General features: G+C 40.7%; 1 protein-coding gene across 1 annotated transcript in view; it reads right to left on the bottom strand.

Annotated features, from left to right (window-relative positions):
- The window catches only part of CWF19L2 (CWF19 like cell cycle control factor 2), an 860,723-nt gene that overhangs the window by 659,098 nt on the left and 175,161 nt on the right, over positions 1 to 26,464 (bottom strand). The window contains exon 6 of the mRNA XM_069202341.1: positions 8,023 to 8,116. Within this exon, the coding sequence (XP_069058442.1) occupies positions 8,023 to 8,116 (94 nt within the window). The remainder of the gene's footprint in view (positions 1 to 8,022; positions 8,117 to 26,464) is intronic.

Below are 26,464 nucleotides of genomic sequence, written 5' to 3'. Positions count from 1 at the left end.
TTAGAGGAGGTCACCAAGAACCAATCCCTTCAACAGATACAGATTTCTAACCAAAGCAACAATCGTTTTGGTGTATGCCATCAATCCATACAGTCATGACCAGGCAAGGCGCAATCAAGACCTCCAAATCCCTGCCAGCACGGTATGCATCATGGGTCCGTTAACCAACCAGGGCTTGTCCATCATACTGTATTGGGAGAGAAGAGAGCGTACGGCAGCAGCCCCTTGTTTTACGGAACCCTTGCTCTCAACAGGGATGGACATTAAAGATGGTCGCCACATAACTAAAAAGTGGTCATGGCCCACTGTCATCCGAAGTGACCCAACTACCTGCAGAACAATCAATATACATTTGGCACACCATACAAGAATCCTAGCATTACTTCTGTCTCAAGTACCGCCAACTGGCAATATTGCTACATAAAAAGGGTCCAACGGCTAAAAGCACCCTACAAATAAACAGAATGAATTACGGAAGGCTGGGTTTGGGGAGCAGGAGAACAAGGGACCCACAGCATGCCTCATTAGTGAGAGCTAGAGCATGAAATGATCCAAATAAACGGTCCATTGTAACTGGCCTAATGTCAGGTGCCAGGACAAAGCCGACCTTTGGCCTCTCCATGAGCTGGTGAGGCCAAGACTGAGTAAGAGCACTTACCCTCTGATCTGTAGAGCCCTGTACCAGGATCGTTTTTCTGTCCAGTCTTCCCTATTGGCCACGAACAGTCCAATTACACACAGGCAGCAGAACAGCAGTTATCCCAATTGTGAAGAGACATTCCTCACATAGCTGTGCGGAGCTCAACCCTAACGCAGGGGGCTCTGGTTCCCTTCCCACCAGGCAGGAGCATTCCACTGCCTGGTCTCCAGGCCCCCTCCCAAACACAAGGTGGGCTGTGGAGTCTGGGAATGTAGTACTGCAGAGCTGCAAACACGCGCTTAAGTTTAGACATCCAGAGATTCCAGAGCCGTGAAGAGGAGCTTTGGACATGCGCAGACGGCGGTGCTGGAACACTGATTAGGAAGCCTGCTTTAGTCAGACTGACATAAGAGAACAGGCTTCAGAGTACTCACTCAAGTATATATTAATTGACTATAGCGGACTAACCTTAGGCTACTACCCCCATTTGTAACCTATCGGCAAAAGTTCAATTATCTCCGTAACCGGGAAAAAGTGCAATAAACTATGTAACAGGGTCAATGTTATGCAAAGCGCTCGACTTCTGCCAAGCGAGATCGCGCTGCGAACTAAAGATAAAAAGTAGTCCCCAAACCTTACGGGAAACAGCGAGCCTCGTATGTTTCTAGTACTTGGTCGCTGTGCTCGAGGAGGGCTAACCACCGGAAAAGGCATGACGTATGTGTGCTTTCAACTAATGAAAGCAAGCAGATTTCAACCGGCAAGCCCACGAACCAATGAAAGACACTGAAGTGATGTGAACAGGGCTCCGAGCCCTTTTCCAACTCCTAAAGCATCTCGCAAGTGATACGCATGAGCAAGCGCATGCGACGCAGGCTCAACCCTAAAAAGGTGAAAAAAGAAGGGTTAAGGTGGCCTACACTACCATCAGGTTGTGCTCCAACTCCAAAATGGTCTCAACAGTTTTTCTGACCCTCCTGGCGCAGATTCTGGGGGGTTTACTCCCAATCTGCCACCCCCAGAGGGGCACAAAGTAGACTAGACAGCAGGCTGAAATAGCTAAACAAAGGGGGTTGGGGCTCAGAATGGGCCTATATTGCTCTCTGCCCCCTCGAGGAAAGACTAGAGGTGTTGTCCCAATCTCTCCCCGGAGGGTGCAGAAAGCCCACTGAATGCCAGGAATACTTTTCAGAAACAATAATGGAGTGAGGGCCAGCCTGCCCTGACACCAGGCCACACTCCAATCCCTAAATGCCCACAGTCTTTCTCCTCCACCCTCTACACCACACCCACGGGAAGGGAGAGAAAATCTGAATTATTTTGGCTGTAGTGTTGACATATTGTCTAGCAGAGAAGGGTTAAATTCTAATTTCCACCCAGCTGAAATGGTGAATGATTGCACTGTTCAGGTTCTGGGTCACCCAGTAACCGGAAACCCTACTAAACCCAAACATTTCTCAACACTAGACATCCCAGTGGAATTCAGGGTGCATGTCACTATGCTGTCTAACCCAGCATTCAATGCAAACCTCAAATAGCAGCCAAAAACACACATTTTCTTCACATTTCTATGAGGGAAACGTCAGAAATCTGTTGAGATTCACAAAATTCCTACCAGCGAACGTTCCCACACTCCCATAGAAAAGGGCATCCCACTTGGGTGGCTTCGCTCAACACCTAATACTGGAAGGCTCCAAAACACAGCTTGGAGGCATCACATTTTCACCATCAAAATCCACCCATTTGGAACAGATCAATCCAGCGGCCACAGAAAGTTGACATGGTCCCTGGCTTTATCTATTTCTTTTGCAGGTACTCAGTCAAGTCACCCAAGTGGGGGTACAATTTTTATCAGGAGTGGGAATGCTGGGTGGTAGGATTTTTGTGGATCCCCTCAGATTTAGGAAATTTGCCTCATAGAAATGTAGGTAAATGCGTGATTTTAGCCAAAATTTGAGGTTTGTAGCTGATACGGTAGGGGATCAATGCATGTCACACCATTATGGACTCCAACAAGGGTCCACTTTTCACAAATTACTGGCTTTGATAAGTTTCGCTGGGTGGAAGACAGCCAGGGACGAAATGTTGCAGCTAAATGGGTCATTTCTTCTGCTAAAAATGTTATGACTTCGAGTTGCGTAGTGTAGCCTTTGCAGTTGCAGGTGATAGTCCACCCACACGTGGGGTACCATTTTATCGGGATAAGTGTTGGAGCACAGAACAGTTGAACAATTGTTATTATTAATTGAATTTCTCTACATTTTTGGCCCCCAAATGGAAGGCACTGTGCAAGAATGAACACATTTTGCCAAATGCAATCACATGAAAGTATAGGTAATCCTAAATACACAGTTGTACAAATAACTAATATTCGTAAACTCAGTATCAAGGGCACATTAAAAAAAATGTATACGTTTCTTTCATCTTCATTTTTCTTTCATTAGATCTTACCATATATCAATTGCTGTATGATCAGTAGGTACACAATGGACAATCATATTAAGCTACAGCTTAGTTGTTGGCTCTGGGTATTCCGTACCCAGAAGGATGTGACAGAAGTAACAGTACTTTTCGGTTGGCAGTACATTTGTGTGCACAACCGACAAATCCTGTCAACTTATCGAAGCAGATGCAATCCAAAATGTGCCCAAATGTTTTTTTCTTTTATTTGTTACGTTATTTTCAAAGTTAACTTTAAATAAAGTTAAGCTGGTGCGTACTTGACAACTACTGTGTTGAATCAGTCTTAAAAGCTTTTGAAAAACATTGCCTAATCAAAGATTGCTATGCAAGATTCCAGATACTAATACAAGCATATTTTAGTCTACATTTTTCCGGATCAAACATGAGAGTAACAAACAACACATTATCTTTGGTGTTTCCTTGTGGCCTTCTAGGATGCTCAAATATACTTAGCTATACTTAGCTACTGTATGTTCATATGCCGGCAGTGTATGTGAGCATAACGACAATGCTGCAGAGTAGCTCTGGGTACTGAACTCATAATTTTGTAACGCATTGCCCTCCAGTACCTTTAAAAAGCAAAAAGCGAGAGCCAAGGTCTCCTTGTCTGCCCATTTGGTAACATGCTAATCAATTATGCAATCTCAGCAGATATGCTACATTTACATTGATTTAATAACCATTGCAATGCTTTGAGGCTACAGAGAAACACAGCTGAAGGTGTTGTTGCACCTACCAACATTCTATAGTATAGCAAGCTTTTATACCTTGATATTATCAGTGCGATAGAGCCACTGGTTTAAAGTGCAGGATAATACCATAAATCATTATATCCTACTGGATGACGCAAATGCTTCAGAAATCGGAGAAGTTAGAAATATCCTAGGTAAACCATTACTGGTTTATCAGAGTATTCATGTGTCACACTATATCCATTTATTCATAGCATTATCCATAATAGTGCACAGCTCAACCTTTGCATGTTCTCTAGAGGCTACCTCCTAATGCTAGGAAAACACTTAAAAAACAGTCATTGATCAAGGTGACACCATGAGTAGATTACATTTACAATCCTTGCTAAGACAATGCAGTATTTTGCAGGAAATACACATTGAGTCCCAGAAGGCAGAACCTACTCAATGAACTAAGGTTAAAAGCAGCACAGATGTACTTAGAGTCTTGTTAAATTAAATGACAACAGAACCACATTATCTGATATAGAGCCCCATTAGCTACTTATTCCCCGCTCTCCACCCCACCCCTACCCCATCAACAATAAAGAAGATTATTTTGCTACTCCCCTTCCCTCTCCAACACTCATGTTCCACTCTTTTTTATGTCAGCCCTTGAAGCGGATGCCCTGCATTCCGCTGAGACTGCTGCTTTCCATGTCTATATTTATAAATGATAGAGGCTGACGTGAGGGCTTTGGGTAAGACCCTCGAGGAAGTACTTCATATTATTTTTCCAATGTTCCTGTCTCGTTACAGGGTCTCTTTGTCTTTGTCGTCCTTTGCACACCTTTCCACCACAGTCCCTTGGTATGTTACATTTTCAGCTTCTAGAGTCCTCAGGTTTGAGTTTAAGAACTCTATGCACACACTTCAGTTTCAATCAGTGGTTGCTCCAGCCAAACATCTCAAACAAATTGTTCCTCTCCCCCTCACCAATCTTGTGGTTCTTGCAACAGTTACATGTGATTTGGGATTATGCTAGGCGAGAACTCCCATCCAGGGTCAATGGCTAACAACAGAAATTCCCAATTCCTTTTTATTGGGGGTACTGAGGATGCTTTGCTCCATCGCTATAGGGCAATGTGGTGTTGGTGAGAACCAACAGTCAGGGATGATGTACAAGGTCCTCTGGGGAACTGACTATTTAGATAGGAACTTGAGCTTGGCCTACATTTAAGGTCCCTGATAGCAACCCCCATGCTTGGACAATGTTATGGAAGATCAGTTTGCTGCCTTATATTGACTCAGATCTTCAAATAGTTGTTTTACCCACATGTGGGTAAGCTTGCAATCAGAACAAACATTAAGACAGACAGATGATAGAGGCAATACACTATAGTAGTGATTCGAAATAACCAAAATGTGTTAGTTTAAGCCAATAAAGAGAGCATTTAAGATCAAATAAAAGAGCATTCACATAGAGGTAATAATGAGTTCAAGTTGCAAGACTCGAATCAAAGATGAATGTGTTTGCTAACATTATAAGGTATTTAGGTTTTTATTGATTACAGGGATGTCTTCATGGATTTGCTTATTCTTTGACTTTCTCACTATACTTTGTATAGTGAGCTGTGTTGTGAATATAAACTATGTTATGTATGATGCTGTTTTACACTGGGACAAGGCTTCTCAGATTCAATGAGAAAAACAATGGTTTAGGGGATGTTATAGTTAAGTGAAAATGTAAGTTAACGTGATGTTGTAAACCTAAAAATGACATTCACTGGTTATAATTAAATGAATTATAACTTGCACACTCACCATGCACAGAGGTGCCATTTTAGATGTCATCAGTGATATAATCAATGATATCACAAAACGTGTTAAAAGTGATTTAATATGTGAGGTTATATGTGAGGACATAAGCAGTGCATAGCAAATGCACAACTTATTGTTTCTTCTTTTAACCATGAACCCTACCACCTAAACAGAATCACAAAAGCACGCACACACTATATATATATATATATATATATATATATATATATATATTAATCAGTCAACATCCCTGTACTACTATATTTGTATCCATAATTTTACCAAATGTGTTGCCTGAGTTGCCTCTTTTGTTACAATTATGTGGCTTTATATTTAGCTATCTGTGACACTGAATTGATACCATGATTCTTAATTAAGGGTTAAGGGTATTTGAGACCAATTAACCTTGGTTGATTGGAACACTGGAATGTTGGAAGCTCCATTGAAGACAATGGAGTCCTCCGGATCTCTAATGGCTGGTAGAAATCTGGAGCTCCAACATTCTGATGCTTGTTTCACAGCAACAGCTGTAAAGGTCTCACGGAGACCGAGGAGATTTTAATCCCCTTCTGGCTCCATGAGGCCTTTGTTTTATTTGCTAGAACATTTTGCTCTCTAGTGGCAGAATGTTCTAATAGCCTTATAGCCCGCCGTAGCTAGGCTATACAGCCATTAAAGGCCCACTCCAGCGCTAAAGACCCAAGTCGAAGGCACCGAATGTTTGTTTCAATTGGGAAAGGCTGTGTAGACTTGGGAAATGGTAGGCCTGTGGTGCCTGGCTGTGCTTTTTCTTAGTTTTTAGCTCTCCATAATTATGTGTTCTTCGACCTGACTAGACGGGGGAGTAGGCAGTAACTCCAACTAGCTGCATTATTTAGTGGTCAGAGAACGCTCGTTTCGGTTTTATTTATTTTTTGTTTACTTTACCACTTAAAGGAAGACAAATATTTAATAACAGAACACAGAAAAACTGTTTCTCTGAAATGTGTAATGTCAGCTGAATACTGATTTAAGTACGTTGGCAAGTTGGCACAATGGTTATTTTTTTATTATCTTCTACTGAAAGCATATTTCATGAAAAGAAAAAACATGTCCATGCCTACGTGTGGTAGCAATATGTGTCCAATAAATATTTAAATTGAAAAAATACATATTCATTTATTGGAACAGTACGAGTGCTTCCCAGCAGGCAAGTGTATTTATAACAGGGATAGAATTCTTGTTAGTTGTAAGGCAAATCCATAGAAAATATGATTCTTATTGGGGCAATGAAAATTCACCACAGGCTTTAAATTACTATATCCTGCAGGCATAGTTGAAAACTGCAGGATGACTAAAAATAAAATAAAGAAAAGTGTGCAGTATGGAGAGAAAACACATTAGCCCACTATTAGCTCTGGCACAGAACTGCACTTCTTTTTGATCAGGAAAAATACCATCATTCACAGAGCAAGAAAGCCGGCAAAGGGTGAACCACTGCCCCAGGTTTATGCTGTGTCTGTATGTAACAAAATGTTCATGACAGGTGGGCGCACCAATGGATGGTGATATTTTGAGGCTACAGAAAGTGGCGAAAGCCCAAAAGCAATTTCTAGGCCAGATCTAAAATCAATATGTGCAACCAGAGCTACTGAGTTATAACCCCCCCACCCCACCGGAAAAGCTCGTGATCAGGAAATACATGGAAATAATCGTGTATTGTGAGAGGGTCCACGCGGTGTTAAGTGTAATCTTTAAATACTTCAAGTGGATTATTAAATAGGTCATCCTGCAAACAGCGAAAAGAAGTATGAAATACCAGATTTTATAGTAAAACAGGCCAAATCTATCTTCCTAGAACATATTTCTATCTCTGTGATTTTCTCATTTGCTTCACTAACTCATTCAATTTCTTTCATCCCGCCACCTCCCAGTACTTCATCTAAATGTGAATCACATCTTTTAGTAGCTGAATATTTTAAAGCTGTAATTTGGGTAATGGAATGAAAGGAACCACATGAGTTCAGACAATTTATCTTTTCCTAGCAGAATCTTACTTTACTTTAATTAGTTTCAAAACAGAAGATTAGGAAGCCAATGAGAAAGAAAGGAAGGTCAAAACATTCGAAGAGATAAATTATAGGTAGAGTGGAATTAGCAGTCTCATCAGTGTAAACACGTTGCACCTCAATTACGCACATTGCACCTGTCAGTCATCAGCGTAAAACTGGGAGGAGTCAAGCACTTTACTTCTAGTGGTTTGGTTATATATGTTCGTGCTAACGGGCTACACGATGTCTTGTTGCTTTAATGGAGAAGCGTTTGTACCTACGAAATGTGGTAAACCGTTATCTAAAGCAAACAAGCGACTTACAAACAGGAGCATCAGAGGTGGGAAAATACATTCTCAAGCTGTTGACGTGGATAAAATGATGAAAGTGTCTTTACCTCTTTTAGCTGGTGCTGCATCACCCTCCTCTGGCGGCAGCCCTGTACCACCATCTCTCCAATAAGGGTTCAGCTCTCGAGACAGAATGTTCGCCTGCAAGAAACATGGTGTCCATTTGTAAATAGAAAGAGCACAATGCATTTGCTGCCTCTACTGCTAGGTTACCGCTTATGAGCCTTTCGAGTGGCATCAAACAGAACAAATGTGTAATTGAAAACAACGGGAAAGTCCTTCGCTCAGATATTGTGCATTAAATTTACACGGAAAAATCACTAAGTTTTTTCCCCATTAAATATAAACTTCCTGCACCTTTAAAACAAGCATTGGCAAAGCCAATAGGTCTAGGCAATCTGAGAGCTATAGAAGTCAGCAATGTTATTGCATTTGTGTATATCAATAAAACCAAACAGAGCAAATGTGACCTGATAAGAACAAGATGTAAAGGCCTATTTACAGACATCCAGTACTGGTGGAAGAATACAGTAAATACGTTTTGGGCAAGGAAAGGGCCGAACTCAAGCTGAACAGCCTAAAACAAATAAAGCCAGCAAATAGAAGGCAAGCAAATGTGGGTTACAAAAAAACAAAGTCAATGGTAAGGAATGGGTGAAATGCATTCCTAGGGAATTTTTAATTTTAACTATTTAAGGCACATGGTTTAGAAACAAGAGCTGAAGTCGCAACTCACTAATTTAATGTATAATTAACAGAAAAGAAGCATGCTCTAATTAAAATGAGTAAAGTTCAGCATTCAGCAGTGATCCATTGGAAAAGTGCGGGGGCCATGCCCCGTTTCTTTGTATAGGTTACAAGATGTGTCCATGAATAGCAGAAGTGTCACTGGATATAAAACCTAAAGAAAGAAAACATAAAAACACAGATCTCGGCCAAAGAGTCAGTCAGCCTGTTTCAGAGTCCCTTAGCATTGTTTGGTAGTTGGTTTGCCATTGACACCACTTTTAAGGGGTTTCAATGTTGCTGGTGCTTTTTGATGCCAAATGCTCTATTCTCAAAAGGAAATGGCTCAGACGCTGTGGGTATTGTATTCAAGGGAAGACACTGGGCTGCATCACTGAATGATGTAATGGTGAATGGATTTCATTTTAATTCCTGTTTTTATTAACAAATACAGAGATTAACTGCACTAAATTTAGTGTAGTGTTCTCTACTTAAATAATCAATCTAAACCTACCAACCCTGCATGAGTAGCCCCCTACGCTGTGCAACTAGGCTGCTATTGGTTGCTGTCATAATGCATGCGACTAGTCTCGCTGACAGTTCTTTATTGGCTCTCACTGCAACCAGTCACAATGATGTGAATTCAGGAGGCAAACAGCAGCACTGCTTCGATTGCCTGTCGTCACCCAATCATAGCAGGCAGCAGCGTTAATCGATCACCTAGCTGTTAGAAACTATCATTCAAGCTTGGAATTTATAATGATTTTTTACTATAAACAGAAACAAAAGCAAATAATCACACTCTGATTGGCTTTAACTGTTGGATAGAATAAGAATTGTAGACATATTCAGAATACAAGAACAAGAATATCTCAACAATCCAGATCCTGTTCATCACATACTATCCTACAGGTGGAGCAGTTGGGTTTCAGTTGCATAAAGAGGCTACAGGATCATGTCTAGGGGGTTATGGTTTGGATGAAGAGAGCGGTTAGTGCAAGCAGTTAAGGGGAGCTGTTAGTACAACTGGTGCAAACTGATTTCCTAAGTGCAGCAGTAGCAGCACAGCTGAGTTAACTAATTAACACAGAGTTGCTAGTACATCGTCACCCCACTGAAGAGGGGGCAGGGCAAAGAATAACAATTGAAAAGCAGCAAAGGTGACACTGAAAGCAATAATAAATAAAACCAGCTTCATTGTCCGATCCAGCAGAAGCCACTAAAAATTAAATGGATGCCCGGGTCACCAGTGCTAGCGCGCCCTGTCCTTAGTAAGTGAACTTACAAGGGGACGCGTATAGGTTGATGAATCTTTTGGATCGCACAGAGTATCCTAGTTAAGTGGTGACCAGAGTAAAATCAACAATAATTCCAACCAAACATATAACACCAATAACCTAGTCTAAAAATGATAAGACCATCACTCAAGAAGGTTAGTTTGTTTTATTCCCTATTAGTTACAACTCTAATCAAACCTTTATTTCAATAAATCCATGGTTAATCAAACCTTTTTAGCATCATGAGCAATAATTCAACAAGATTTTATTAATGATCAAAGCAACATCAAAGTAAATTTGCAATTTTTGTAACATTGATTAATTCAGCAATGCAAGTCAGTCAGTCAGTCAAAGTCACCCTTTTCAGCCTACCTAACTCTGATTAGCATCAGCATGTGGGTCTTCCTGCTAAAAACAATTTAGTCAAAAATCATTAATTTGTGAAAACGACTAACCAAGAGAAAAACAATTTTAAACAGCGCAGTTGGTGCCTAGAAGGAAAAGCACATTATTCAGTCAATCATTTATAGCTACCTATCCGAGATAGATCAGCACCGAGTTAGTCTTCGTCTCCAGGTCATCAGTCATCAGCAAGGATCGGGCTCACAAGGAGCAAGCCTAAATTTCAGCACTTCGGACAGCGTCTCCTGACGTCATCAACTTTCGCCTCTCCACTCTGATTTTTCTTCTCGTGTCATGACTTTTTTTTAGGGTCTCTCAGTCCGTCCCACAATTTGCTAATTGGTCGACCTTATCTGGGGTTATCACTCTAACCTATAGTTTTTGTTTACCACTCGTCTGCGTCTAGACAACCATCAAGTTCCAGTAACATGATTGGTCTCTCCATCGATGAGAACATCATCCAGCTCTTCAGGTAACAAAATTGTTGCCCATAGCTTTTAGTCAGTGGTTCCATTGTTCGAGTCCTGTGAAAGTACATTTAGCCTACTCTACACATAATTGTATCAGTTAGTTCTGATCGTCTCCTGTACGCTGGTGAGTTTGCAGAAATTTCTAGCAGAGCTCATCTCTGAACTCTGTACAGTTCAAGGTCCTTTTCTCCAGCTTCAATCCTGTGCGGCTCATCGCGTCTCCACGTTTAAGCAAGTAAGGCACAGCGCCGACCAGGCCTCTAGTTTGGCTAAGTTAAGGATACGAAGCATCATAAAACATAAGGTATATCATCAGTTATGGCATATTATTACATATTCCAAACAAATTCCACATTATTGTAGTACTGTTATCACAGATGGTGACCACACCCTATGGGCAAATTTTTCACACTACACATTATTATGACTATTAGTTTTTAAATCTCATTGTTTCTCATTAGTATGTATACGCAAATCATTAAAATATTCTCATATTAGCATATCTGCTGCAACACCAGATTTCCATAGAGAGCAGCACTGTTGATCCTTGCATTGAAATAAAAGAAGGACAACACATGCATTGCGCTCTCGTTTATACAGAAGTATTTTGGCCATTTCGGAATAGCATTTGTACGGGAGAGTCCGACAGCTGTTTTGAATTAGTTGGCAAATTGAACACTTCAGTAAGCAAATTTGTAAAATGTAAAACATGCATTTTTATATTTTCTGCATGTGTAATAGCATAACGTGTCATTCTCTGCAGGAGCACGTCCCTGTGTGCCATTAAATAGTAGGCTTTGTGGTTTAAGAAACAAAAAAGGGACTAAAATGAATGGAGCAACTGGTGAAAGATACTGGGATCAGACACAAACAATCTCCATGACCCGCAAATCTTCCCGCTTTGAAGTCAGAGAAAGAAAAGTAAACAGCCCTCAGAAAACCACGTCTGACGTTTTCCCTCAGTTTTTGAATGCCCATAGAAACGGTACTAGGAGCAAACGCACACAACCACCGAAGATAGGCAAACAGTAAAACGAGCAGGAGAGCAAGAAAAAAATAGTCCCATAAAACGAACAGTTAAATAACCAAAGCATAGAGATACAGTACTTGGCCTGTGCTGAGTGGAAGGAAACAAAACACAAAAAGGAGGGACAAAGACAAATTATTCACCACTAGCAAGTAAGCATTGTCACAGGACAATGGAAAGAATAAATAAAAAGGCAATGGTTGGGCAGTAAACCCACAAAGTATACACATGTCTCAAAGAGACAGTGCAAGCGCTGTCTAGCGAGACCTAAAATGGGACAGACTGACTGACCCACTCCGGAAAGACTGACAACAGTTAAGCACAATTAATAGTCTTGCAAATTTTTTACAATAAATCTGTGGAAAATGACAGATCGATAAAAACATGTCAATTAAGATTTAAAAGAACCAAAGGCAGTAAGTCTTGGCTTGAAAAGGCTGCTGTATAGTCACAATGCTTTTTTAAATTGACAGTAACACGCCAAAATGGCGACCAGTACGTCATAAGGTGTGTGTATGCATGCCCTGACATCTTGGAATACATTTTCAGTTACAGAAAAGCCATTCAATGAAAGCTGCTGAAATGTATGCATGCACTGGGACACAAGTTTTTAAATGGGTTGAAACACACCGTGGCCATTTTTCACTTTTAATTTACTATTCTAACATGCCAGACTGTCATTTTAGAACAGTAAATTAAAAGTAAAAAATAAAGTATGCCGGCATAAAAACATAACAAAATGGAGGCAAGTAGCCAGGGATGTGCCTGCGTGCAACATGCCTTAAGTGTGACAACAAGTAACACTTTGACATGGGCAGGAAAAAGCAATTAATAGATCAAAGTCTGAAATCTTGTCCATTTGGTCAACAAATAACTTCAACACAACTGTGGCATTCCAGAATTGCTTGTGTTACTGACTTCTGTATTTATAGTGCTACGAGGTTCCCGACAGTGACAGAAGGAACAGTGAATACGCAAGTGATTTTTTAAATTGTATTAAAGACAGCATATGATAAACGGTTATAAAATAAGCAAACAATTACAGTTTCATAAAACAGCATAGGTGGAAAATGCAGTCTTTTACTTTGTGAAACCTCACTTGGTTAATGCCATCTCTGCAGATGTGTGGGTATGTGTTAACAGAAATAAAACAGAATTGCATCTTGTTTGGTGCAGTGAGGAATAGTGACTTCAATATTTATAGTGCTAATAGGTCCCAGTCTGCGACTGAAAAAGCATTGTGACTATACAAGTAATTATTTTGAAATTGCATTACATATAGAATAAAAAATAGTGTGGAATGTCACACATAAGTACACTGAAACAATGGAAATGTCACTCATAAGCAGTGTGAAACCCTGGCAGCTATGGTCGTGGTGCGGTGCTTATCATCAGTACTGCAGCTACCCCTGCGGTGTTCACTACTCATCTAAATCAACATTCAGAGTCAGACTCCAGAAAAAATAACAGGGGTATCTCAGAACAGTATAGCTTCGCAGCTTCACTAATGGCACTATTTCTGAGGATAAACTGACAAAGGTCACCCTAAGAGGCTTGCCTTATGCTCTTGCCGAGTGTGAGTCCTACTATACGACACGGGAAAGGCAAGTCAGCTTAAGTGTTCAAACTGGTCTGTTGAGGTACATGCATGACACCCTGTCACCTACTGCCATTAGCTGAAACGGTGCTACATTCACCCTCACTTCCACTACCTGCCCCTGAGCTGTCAAGCTGTCATATGTAAACAACACCATTTTTTTTGCTATCTTATTTAGTACTTGTAGCTCTCTAATGGGAACAAACGAAACCCATTAAGTATCAAAACTTAAATAAAAAATACTGGAGGGGATGAGCCATTCACTCCTAGCACGACGACCTGAGATGTGTAATATATACAGCGGCTCTAGTGCACAAAATATTAATTTTCTTCTACTGCTGCGGAATAAAAAAAAAAAACTTTGCTGCATTTCTTCCTTCACAAAATGAGGAGGACAGTATCTTTAGTGGCACATATATTGTCTATCACTCCAATGGAAGCCACTGAAGATACAAATAAAAAGAATGTATTTGTTTTCAGTGCACTCTAGTCAAAGGCATAAAAATATTATAATACCCATTCTGAGGTACCCCTAAACAAGCCCATGCGTGGTCTAAAGAGAATGGTCTAAAAAGGAACAGCACTTGCAGAAATTAGGCTCAAGAAGTGACACACTTCTGCTGGAGCATTGGGGGCCCTGAAAAATTCCTACTCTCCGGCTCTGGGCTCAACATCCACCAGCACTCGGGGTTGAGTGAGACACCATCACCAATCTCACCCTTTGAGGTCGATTGGATCTTTGGACATTGCGAAGAGAGTAGTAGTCCGAATTATTCAAACACAAACTAAAAACATTACATCACAAACAATACTAAACACCATAACAATTTAGACACTAGGAGGGTCATTCTGACCCTGGCGGCCACCGACCACGGGAGCACCGCCAACAGGCTGGCGGTGCTCCAACGAGCATTCTGACCGCGGCGGTTCAGCCGCGGTCAGAAGCGGAAAGTCAGCGGTCTCCCGCTGACTTTCCGCTGCTCGTGTGAATCCTCCATGGCTGCGGAGCGCGCTCCGCAGCCATGAGGATTCTGACCCCCCCTACCGCCATCCTGTTCATGGCGGGAAAGCCGCCATGAACAGGATGGCGGTAGGGGGGGTCGCGGGGCCCCTGGGGGCCCCTGCCGTGCCCATGCCAATGGCATGGGCACGGCAGGGGCCCCCGTAAGAGGGCCCCGCAAAGTATTTCAGTGTCTGCCTTGCAGACACTGAAATACGCGACGGGTGCCACTGCACCCGTCGCACCTTCCCACTCCGCCGGCTCGATTACGAGCCGGCATCCTCGTGGGAAGGTCGTTTTCCCCTGGGCTGGCGGGCGGTTTTTCAGCAACCGCCCGCCAGCCCAGGGGAAAACTTGTAATACCCGCCGCGGTCTTTTGACCGCGGCGCGGTATTTTGGAGGGCGGCATCCTGGCGGGCGGCCTCCGCCGCCCGCCAGGGTCATAATGAGGCCCTATATCAACTCCAAACTCCAACTCCAAACTGAGTAAAGTTTCAATGCCTTATTACAATCCTAAAATCAATGTCACATAAATAGTGTGCAAAACAAAGTTATAGATACCATATACCAAATATACCATAGGCTGACCAAAAAGTCTGAAGAGATTTAACCTACTAAACATCAATAAGTTTAGACACGCCAAAAGAATAATATAGATTTGCAACAAAACAATATGAACATTATTACCAGATTTCAAAGCAGATGATGCTTTAAATCAGTAAATTAGCAAAATAAAGTCTTAACAAGCAATTTCAAAGCTGGGCCATTCCTAATACTAACCAAAATTGGGACTTGCAGGCATGGGAACAGGCTGACACATGCAGGCAAAAGCAAAATAAAAGAAAGGCAAAAATAATTTGGAGAACATCGAACTAGGGCAACTAACTCAAAAAATACGCTGGTGTACGTGACTACGCTAGAAGGAAACAAGAAACAACATTTAGTTACACCTCTCCTAATGGGACAGCAGACAGGATGATTCCCCAGGAACAGTCACCTTCTTCCAGAGTCAGATGACAGCAGCATCAGGATAGTGCAGAACACAGGACAAATCAGCAGTTCAGAATTAGTTGAACCTATTAATACTGAATCACATAACAGAATAGGGCACTTTAGACTATGATGAGAAAACTCATCAGGGAACTTAGAGACGTTATGTGAGAGCAGACTTAAACAGGCATGGAACTGACTAAGAAGATCTCAAAATGGACTGACTTCAGTTTCAATGTTCTTCACTAATGAAAATACACACAATTCATTCATTGGTTCTTTAGGTGCGCACATTCTGGGCTTTGATTTTAGCATCCAATCATTGTAGATGGCACCACTAATTTCTGACACTTAAGAATCTTCTCAACTGTTGCCAACTGAATGAGATCCAATTCTGCTGAAATATTACATTTTCTAATAATTAGCTACTTGCAGTTCCTTTCATACAATCCACTGTAAACTAAACAAATATTCTTTCACATGAACACTACAGATTTCCTGTCCGGTTCAACAGCTAGAACACATTTTGTTACACCTACTAAACTTGAAACATGTTCTTCTCCTGCAATACAATAGAACATTCAACATTACATAGAATTCAGTTCAGAGGGGACAAAATAAACAAGTGATTTTTTTATTACTGCTCACAAAATGAATTTTCTTCCCAGGCCTAGTCAAGCCAAAAAAAAGCCTAATGCACATTAATATAATTAATACATTAATAAACCTATTGCACACCTCACAATTCACATCAAATATGCAAAGCAAATTACTTAATTTCAAATAATATTCATGTTATGTCAAAACAATTTTAAACGTGTATTTGTTTTCTTCACGTTATGAAAATCATTCAATTCAATATGTGTTTTAATTCGTATTAATTACTCATAATACATTCCATTTCTACTGTTTCTACTTAAAAACAATACTTTCATGTCAATATTCACTAATAATTCACAGATTTATAAATACACAATGTTTGCGTGTTAAACGTGGTTCCGAAATATGAATGGTGGCCAAAAGGCTCACTATAATTCGAATGTGCACATTTCCATTTCAACATTATTTTCTCTGTTAGGCCTTTGAAACTACCTATTTATGAGCTGCTATATGCTACTCTATGCAACTAATTTATTATTAAAACTTAATCTTTCTCAATCCCTCCTCTAATGGCAATTTATGCCTTAAGAACTATTCTCATTTGCAATAAGACAAATCAAAACCTTGTAGTTTGATAACGCATAGATAACGCATAATCTAGGTTTGCAGTAGTCATCGATTATTTCTATTGTCTGATAATACTTATTTCTCATATCCTCCATTTCCATTTCTCCCCTCTTCTGTTAATTCTTTGCTTTCTCCAGAAATTATAAGCCTTGTAAAATCCAAGTGCACAAATCATGCACACTGTCACAATCTGTAAAGGTTTCAGGATCATCGTTACAAAACCATTCCGAAGATAACAAACCAAGATCCTACCTTAGTACTTCCTTAACCTGCTGTCTCCCAAACATTAGTCTCTTTTAGTTTACTTAAGTCATTTTTCAGACTTGTCAGAATAGATAAGTATCTCCTTATCTCCCTGATGTTATCAGGTATGTATGTGCAGCATTGTTCTGATTTCAAAACTCAGCAGACTCTGACCACTTTTGCTAAAAGAATGTAAATGCAAGGTGATTCTGAAGAATCGCAGACCCTGCCACAACCTTTTCTGTATCCATTGGGAGCACTGCACCTGAAAAATCAGTTCACATCTTATTTACAAGCGTTGATAACTTCCTTATCTTAATGTCATTCAAGATCACGCACATTGATGGAATAATGATTCCAAAAATATCTCCTGTACCACTTTCTCCCCTTTTAAATCTCAATCCCTCAGGGATTGTCAATGTTGTCCATTTGATAAAGTTTTGGCAAAGCCACTCCTAAATAGCATGCACCATACCAGCTTTTCGGCAGCTTGTAATAAGTTTCTTGTCCATTTTACATAAAATCTCATACACTCTTGAACAGGAACAGATGTCTGCATTTCACTCATTCCTATAAATTTGTTGTCGGCTTTTGATTGTGGCCTATATATACAAAGCTTTTCTACATTTTTTTACATGTTGCCAATCTAAAGCTAAGCATCCTTGTGTGTTACGTGTGATGTGAATTGATTTCTTCTTACTAACGATACCCATGTCTATCCTTTCTTTAATTGTTTTTCTTCTGTCATCCATTTGGTTAATGAACTCTGTTTTTACCTGTGTGATTGTGAGAATACATGGCAGGTTATTCCTCTGTGCATATGCTGTGTCAAAAGTCAGTGTAGGCTCAAAGAACACTCCCACTTTGTCTATGTTTCTACCCTTTGCAATGCTGCTCAAATGCTGATTAATGGGAACAAAAGAAAAGACACCATTGTGGTTAGAAAACAAATATTGAATATACTCCAGGTTATACAAGTGTGTTAATAACAAACTGCAAATAATCTCATAAATTAGTGGTAAACTGTGATAAGTAATTCCTTCCTGCATGGATGAAGGAATTAAAGTGCACACATAACAATCATGCACATTCGTCGTGTTCACATACTCATACAGCAAACTATAATACACATTGGAAAATAAATCTCCCTTTGTGACATCTAAATTAAGCAATTCCTCATCCTTATAAAACCTATCCTGCTCAGGTGATGACATTTTCAGCATTGGAAGTGCTGTGTTTTGAACGTCCCTTTTCATTGAAACACTAATTCCAGCATTTAATAAAATGCATGCAATCATACACACTACAATCAATCCAATGCATGCATATTTACATATACTGTGTTTGCCCTGTCCAGGATTCAAGGCTTATATAGAATCAGAGAAGAAAAGAAAAAAAGGAAAGTATTTTTAAAAAGCACAAACAAACAAAAATCAAAACAAACATTTATCTTCAAAGTTTTTTGCACTATTTACAGCAATTCCCGACCTTTAAGAAACTTCCTGAGTTCATGAAAAAAAAATATATCGTCAAAAATCAGTTCAAATGTTTGCTTTCAATAGAACACAACTTTTTGATCGCTAATCATTATTTCCAGAGTGTGATGTCTTTGTTGATCAATTGGCAAGGTTCAAGTTCCAGAATGTTCAGCTGGATTCTCACGGTCAAAACAAAAGGCCTTAAACTCGCTCTCCCATTCATTTGTGGCAAAATAGATCCATTCAGGTGAAGAGTATCTGCGACTTGGCACTCTTTTCCTTTTCGTTCTCCTTACAGCACCCTCTTCATTTTCACTCTGATTTGACTCTTCGACTGCTTTTGTTACTGATGAGTTTATCAGCAACCGATTCATGTGCAGCTGCAGACCATTTGTCTCCTTTCACAGTTCTCTTTCCAGGTACAACTGCTTTTACAACATTTGCTGTTCTGGCAGGAATCAGTTGATTCTGACTTTGCTCTCCTGCACTATTGTCTGTGTGGAGGTTGCTTGCACCTTTATCTGCATGCAGACTACTTGTGACTTCACCACTTTGGACGTTTTCAGCTTCAGTCATTAATTCCGATTCTCACGATTGGTCAAGTTGAACTCCTTCCTTATCAGCATTCGCTCCTGCCGGATCAGACTATGTTTTCAAGACAACACAGAACTTTCAGCGTGCGGCTTGCATGTATTCAGTTTGGAAGACCAGCACACTTCACAGCTGTTGTTGTCACCAAGATGATTTGAAATTTACCTGTCCACCTTGGTTCTAGGAAAGTCTTCCTTACGTGTTTCTTAAGCAGCACCCACTTCCCAGCCTCCAGGCTGTGGCACTGTTCTTGTGCTGGTTGAATTTTTGCTGCTTCAACCTGATGAGACAAAGAGCGAACCACATCAGCCAGACCTTTGCAATAATCCAGCACTAAGTCATCTGTGATGTTAACAAGTGCACCTGCAGGTACTGCTGGTAGACTCATTGCCCGGCCCATCAATATTTCATGGCGAGACAGTCCTGTCTTCCAGTCAGGGGTGCTATGCATGCACATCAGGACAAGTAGCAATGCATCAGGCCATTTCAATGCTGTGGAGGCACAGACCTTTGCCATTCGAGCTTCAGTGTTCCATTATTTGCTCCACCAATCCAGATGCCTCTGGTCTGTAACTGCAGAGCAATTTTTGCTCAGTGTTCAATGCCGCACACAATTTTATAATCTCATTATTAAAATGAGTTCCTCAAACTGATTCCAAAGAACTCAGGAATCCATACCTAGCTATTAGTTCCTGGAGCAGCAGCTTAGCTACAGTGAGACTATCATTCCTACATGTTGGATAAGCCTCGATCTACTTGGAAAAAACACACACAATGACTAGCACATACTTCAGTCCGTCACAGGCAGGCATCTCAGGGAAATCCAGTTGCATTCTGTTAAATGGACCTCCCAATCTGCCTATGTGGCTCAAATTAACCACTGTGATTTTTCCTACATTCATTTGTTGGCATGTAACACATCTGTGACAAACCGTTTCTGCAACCAATCTAAATCTGGGATTGTACCATGTCTGTTTAAAAAATGTGAATAATTACATCTCTGCCAAGATAAACCTGACCATTATAATACCTAACCATTGAGTTCAGCAAACAATCTGGTAATACAACTCTCCCTTCATTTGAAATCATCATCACCCTCTCTTTGAGCACAACCTGCTTTTATCCAACCTCTGTGTTCTTCCTCTGCAGCCTCTTCCTGCAACCTCTCACTCTCATGCCAGGTATCAACCACTGACAACAAGAAATGTTGATTTGTCTCACTGGTGTCAGTTTCATTGCTTCACTCTTCATAGAAGGTGACGCAATGGAGTGCATAATATCTGGCAATCTGGTCAACATAGGCATTACCCAATGATACATAATGGTTTGATCTTATATGTGCGGTAGATTTTACAACCGCAATCTTCTCAGGTAACTGTAAAGTGCTTAACAAGTCAGGAATTTTCTCACCATTTCGAATGGGTGATCCAGCAGAGGTCCGGAAACTTTGCTGGTGCCATAATTGCCCAAAATCACAAACAACACCAAATCCATACTGACTATCTGTGAATATTGTCACTTTGAGCTGCTCTGATACGCACCATGCTCTTGTAAGAGCAACCAATTCAGCTACTTGGGCAGAAACGACTCCTTGAAGTCACGAAGCTTTGACTACTCCGGAGAGGGTGCAAACTGCATAACCAGCTCTCAGAGTACCTTCACTGTCTCTTAAACAGGAGCCATCAACAAAGACAACTTGGACATTCTCCTCTAATGGAGCATCCTGAACATCAGGTCTGGGTTTGGCGCACAGTGCAGTGACATCAAGGCAGTCATGTTCCATTTCATTAACATCAGTAGAATCATCAACATTTACAGGCATTAATGTAGCAGAATTCCAAGTTGAACACCTCTTAATCACAACATTAGGGGATCCAAGAATTAATAACTCATAACGGGTAAGTCAGGCACTGTTCAAATCTTGGGTTTTAGACTTGATCAAAAGAATTTCAACTGAGTGTAAGGGACATAAACAATTAAAGGATGTCCCATCACAATGCCTTCGCACTGGCTAATACTTACACCAGCCGAAGCCATGGCTTTCAGACAGACAGCAAAAGCAGCAGCTACAGCATCCAATGTGGAGGAGAAATATGCTACTGGCCTGTTTGTTCCTCCATGTGACTGCTTCAAAACAGCAAGAGCACAACCATCATGTTCATGACAAAATAGGGCAAAACTTTTAGTGTAATCAGGTATTCCCAAAGCTGGAGCTCTGCACAAACTATCTCAACTCAGTGAAACTTCCATGCTTTCTTAATTGAAAGGGACAGGATCTGTGACTTCTTTGTGTGTTAATTTCTGCAATGGTTTAGAAATTACTGTACAATTCAGGATCCACTGGCGACAATAGCTCACTATGCCCAAAAACATTCTGGTATCTCTCTGTGTAACTGGGGATTCATTCGCATGATTGCTGCCACTCTCTCTCATGACATTTTTCTTGCACCTTTCTCAATTTGGTGACTGGAATACTTCACTTCTTTCTGGCAATACTGTAATTTAGCAGGATAAACCTTGTGTCTGTTTTCACCCAAATGATTCAACAGTGCTATGGAATCTTGCCTGCAAAGCTTCACATGTATTGGACGCAACCATCAGGTCATCAATATACTACACTCAAGCAGACTGAAATGGCATATTCAAAGGCTTTAAATTCTTCACCAGGATCTGATTAAAAATGGATAGTGATTCCGAAAGCCTCTGTGGAGTACGACACCATGAATACACATGGTTGCCGAATCAGAAACAAAAGAGGAACTGATTATCCTCATACAATGGCACTGAGAAAAAGGCTTGGGAAAATCAATCACTGAAAATCACTATGCTTTACATTGAATCTGAAATAAAATCACAGTTCGGCTTGGCACTACGGAACAGCACACTACAATTTTGTTCACCTTTCCCAAATCCTGAACTATGCAATATTTTCCACTTGGCTTTCGCAAACCCATAATTGGTGAATTGCATGGGCTGCCCACCACTTATTTCTTAACTCCTTGCTCAACAAAATCTGCAATTATTGGGGTAATTCCTTTATTCGCTTCTGGAGTCATGTGATATTGTGGCGTTCTGGGGAAAACTGCATTTGGCTTCACAGTTACTTTGACTGGTTCAACACCCTGAATAAGCCCAATATCCTTTCCAGAGAGCCCAAGCTCTCAGCGTTACTGTCTCTTGTAATTCATCAGCAAGTCTTTAATTGTCATGGCAGGAAACAACGTAATAAGAGGATACATCTCATCAGCTTGACTAGGAGTCTCATAATCACTATTAGTTTGAATTTCTATTTCTTCTTGTGTACAAGTAATAGAACATTTTAATTTGCACAGCAAGTCTTTTCCCAATAGATTCACATGACTTGAATCACAAACTACAAATCAGAGCAGACCATCAAATATTCCAATTTTAACTGGAATAGGTTCTGTAATGGGATTTACCAAATGCTGATTTGCTACCCCTACAATCTGAACCTTTCTTCCTGAAAGTGGCACAACAAGGGACTTCTGCAGATCTGACAGTGGAACGAGTTGCTCCTGTGTCAACCAGGAATGAAGCATCATGACCCATTACACTTGCATTCAATGATGGACCATGCTGATCTACCTCCAATGAGGCAGCCAACACATTCTTCCTCTTCCGAACTCTTGTTCATTCATTCTTCACTCATATAATCACTGAAATCAATCAATGGGTATTTTGAGATTAACTGATTTGCATTTGCATTGGTTCTTTGGTTTGCATTCTGCTAAGGAACCATCACCTGTTGCTGTGCCATCGGAGCTTGTGGTAGCTGCATCTGCTTTGGGACATGAATTTGCTGTTGGGGAAATTGCATTTGCTGCTGGGGAACCTCCATTTGGACTGCTCCATTAGGGACATTCATGCTTTGACTTCGGGACTTCTGGACTCTGATTTTGAAATTGGCTGTTGTCAGCCATCTGTGCAACACCACCACCTTGCATCAAATTATTTACATTATTTAAGGGACACTCCCATCTCCAATGTCCGACGTTGCAGCACAAATTACAGGGAAGTATTTTCTTCATGTTCTGAACATCAGCCACATTCAGATCTATTCGCACTCCACGACCTCTACCTCTGAGCCAGAGCATCATATTGCCCTGCTGTTGCATCCCTTGCATTCCTCCTGCGTTCATTATACCCTGCGCACCTGCTGCCTGGGCAGATTTAATCTACATCAGAATTACATTTTCCTTCAACGTTTTCTTGTTCAGATCAATCTCATCACTATAATATTTTGTGTATTGCAGCACTTCATCAATCGGCTTTCCTTGCCAGCAAATCAAATGATTTTTAATCATATTACTAGCTCCAGGCTTCAATCCTTGAACAAACGTAAACAGAAAATGAATCATGTCTCTCAGTTCAATAATTTCTGTGCCACTGTATTGTTTGAATGCTTTCAGCAGTCTCTCATACTAAGCACAGACTCCTTTGCCTCCTGAGATGTTCTGTCAATTCTTTGCCAATCAATATAATTAGGGGAAACTCTAGTCTTCAAAAACTCAATGACCTTCTAATAATTTTTCATCACCTCTTCAGACGGCGAATCTGTTTCTCTCAGTGGCTCACACGTTGGCCAATCAACACTCCTCTTACACTCAACCCACAAATCTGCTGGAACCACAATCTCAAATAAAGTGTTCAGATCTTCCCACAAACACTTTGCCAGCTAGACAAACCTCTCTGTTTGCCAATACCATTTCACTAGTTTCTCCCTCAACTTTGGGTAAATGACAATATGTCACTGCTACACCAAGGGACGAACAAAATTCCCTCCAAGAGTTACTCTCATTGGCATCTTTTTACTGCTTCTTCAGCCTGCTGTACATCATTTGATGATTCAGTCAGCTTTTTCTTGTAATCTCTTCTTTGCCCATCTGCCTTCCCATACATCTAATGCTCGCCATGTTTGAATGCTCTAAATCAACTCCTTAATGTGAATGTTCATTCGAGGTGATCTCATGTTTGCAATGTCTCTTGCATCAAATTTGATTCTATAAGTCCTCTTCGACCGTTTGCATTTATTAATTTCGATTTCATATTTCTGAGCCAAATTAGTCAATTTGTCATAAGCATGTCCTGTTCTAAGAGTAACATCTATGCACATGAAGAGGAATACGTTCTCACTGTAAAAATCTAATCTGTTCAATTTTAAGTGGTCCCTCAATCATTTCATTTAATTCTAATTTTAGACTGGCCTCATTCAAAGTCTTTTCACCCTCTGGCATATTTCCTGGAGCTGTTGTTCAACTCAAATTGTTGAACCATTCAGTCAATTGTTGGGCTTTCAAACCTTGCAAACAAATGTTATTACCGTTATTTCGGGGTACAAACTGTGGTACATTACACGGGGTTCTCATAACCTGCTCTTTAGCCATCCCAGATGATCCCATGGAGTATGGCGGACGTGTCACATCAATTAGTGGACCAACTCCACCATGTGTCTGATTCAAACCAACAGAATTCACAGGAGTCACGGCTGGCACTGTAGTGCTCAGTCTCTCCATTTCTACATTAGTTCCAAAAGGTGAATTAATTGCTGATATTGGATTTGAAATCTGGGGACCACTCTCATTATTAGTCTGGGCATACAACGGGATTACTAGACCTATGGTTAGAGTAACTGTTAATGCTTCCTCCTGTCCTGACAAATTCAACTGACTTTTCGGGAACATTAATCCTTTACTTTTCCCAGTCAATACTATACCAAAAGTCTGATTTGACAGATTTCAGGCAACATTCTGTGGTGTCATCACTGGGGAATCCATTGGCATGGTCCGTCTCCGGTTCATGACTTGTGCTTGTTTCTGTACATTAAGTGTGCATTCAAACTGAGTCATTCCTGCATTCTGTATTGGCTGTGGCATAACTGGAACCGGGACATTTTGAACTGTGTTAACATTTAGAACTGTCAGAGAAACTACTGGCACCTGGGTAACATTAGCAGTCGCCACATTTGGAACTATCTGAACCTGGCTTTGTTCAACTTGAGCTTTGGCAACATTCGGGACTACGTTCTGGTTTACCGATTCAACTGAATTATACGGTGGGGGACGATTCTGAAACAATTGAATTATAAATTCATCATCCGAATCACTCTCAACATCGGCTATTCTTTTATTTTCACCCGAATTCTGTTCCATATCTTCCTTAGATTCCTTTTTGCTTTAAGCTTAACACTACCATCACCTTCTTGTGTAATCGCTGGAAATAACTTCACTGCATGTAATTTATCTGCTCTCCACATTCTCTGCTCTTCATCCCATCAAGCTTCTGCTAGTGTCTTTTCTGCTTTCCTCATTCTTTTCTCGAATTTTTCAGTCTTTCTGTCTCGCAACCAATTCCCAAATAGCAAGTGCTTCAAATTGTGCAGATCTAGGAAGAGGCTTTGATTCATACTTCACCCTCCTCAAATTCTCCAAAATTCTCAAAGTAATGGTTCCATACCTAAGAAAAGCTAAGGTATATTCCTTCCCAGTTATTTTGCACCATTGATTTACCCAAAGACATGATGAATCACCTCTCTCCTCCATTAGCTCGAATGCTGGTGTACCCTCAGGAGGAATAAACTCTCACTCCCTAACTGAAATAAAAGCATCTCCTCTCAATGCGCTCCTTAAAGCTCTGAAAAACTTAAATGTTACACTATTCAAATTCACAAACACAAAATTTACAAAACTAGGAAGTAATTTTCAATCTCACAATCCTTTTCACTAGTTGTTCTCAACCTATAGCAGCCCAGTCTTGTCCACTAATCCGTGAGTGGCTTTCCTCATTAAAAAACCTATCCCAGAATGGTCCACATGACGTCACACTGACTTTGTTCAGCAGCTGTGACTCACTTCAGGGCCGTTTCACACACCTCATACACAAACCGAAATGCAAATACTGTGAGCACAAAAACCAAAACCTGTCTGCTCACTACAGATATGACTTAAACACTTCAGAAGCTGTACGGAAATTTCGACTGTGGCCTTTCGTACAAACAGCTACTCTTCTGGCTGTGGCTTTCTCAAACGCAGGTAAGATCTGACCCTCAAATCTCATTCTGATTAGTACAGATCATCCACATGCACTCAGGATTCACCTAATACCAATCAACAACTCACACACACAAGGGAAATCTTTTGGCATTGTCATCAGCATTCAATCGACCAACACCTTACCAGCAGACAACAAGCTAACCTAGTGTCTCCACACACTTGTACATTACTACTCCGGAGTCTTAGGCCATGCAGGACCTGTCAATAACAACAACCACGTGGGCAATTTCTGGGCACAAAGCGCCACATTCACCTGGAGTACACCAACTCCCCTCTCTCTTACCTGAAGTACGCAAACTAAATTACCCTGGAGTACGCAAACTCCCTACTTCACTCATACATCACACTTCATCGCGATTTGCCAAAAGCACTGCAAGTGCAAAACCCTACT

Source organism: Pleurodeles waltl, chromosome 8 (assembly GCF_031143425.1).
Source record: "Pleurodeles waltl isolate 20211129_DDA chromosome 8, aPleWal1.hap1.20221129, whole genome shotgun sequence".
NCBI lineage: Eukaryota > Metazoa > Chordata > Amphibia > Caudata > Salamandridae > Pleurodeles > Pleurodeles waltl.
The sequence above is the reverse complement of the archived record's forward strand: the minus strand, read 5'-3'. Positions and strand labels throughout refer to the sequence as shown.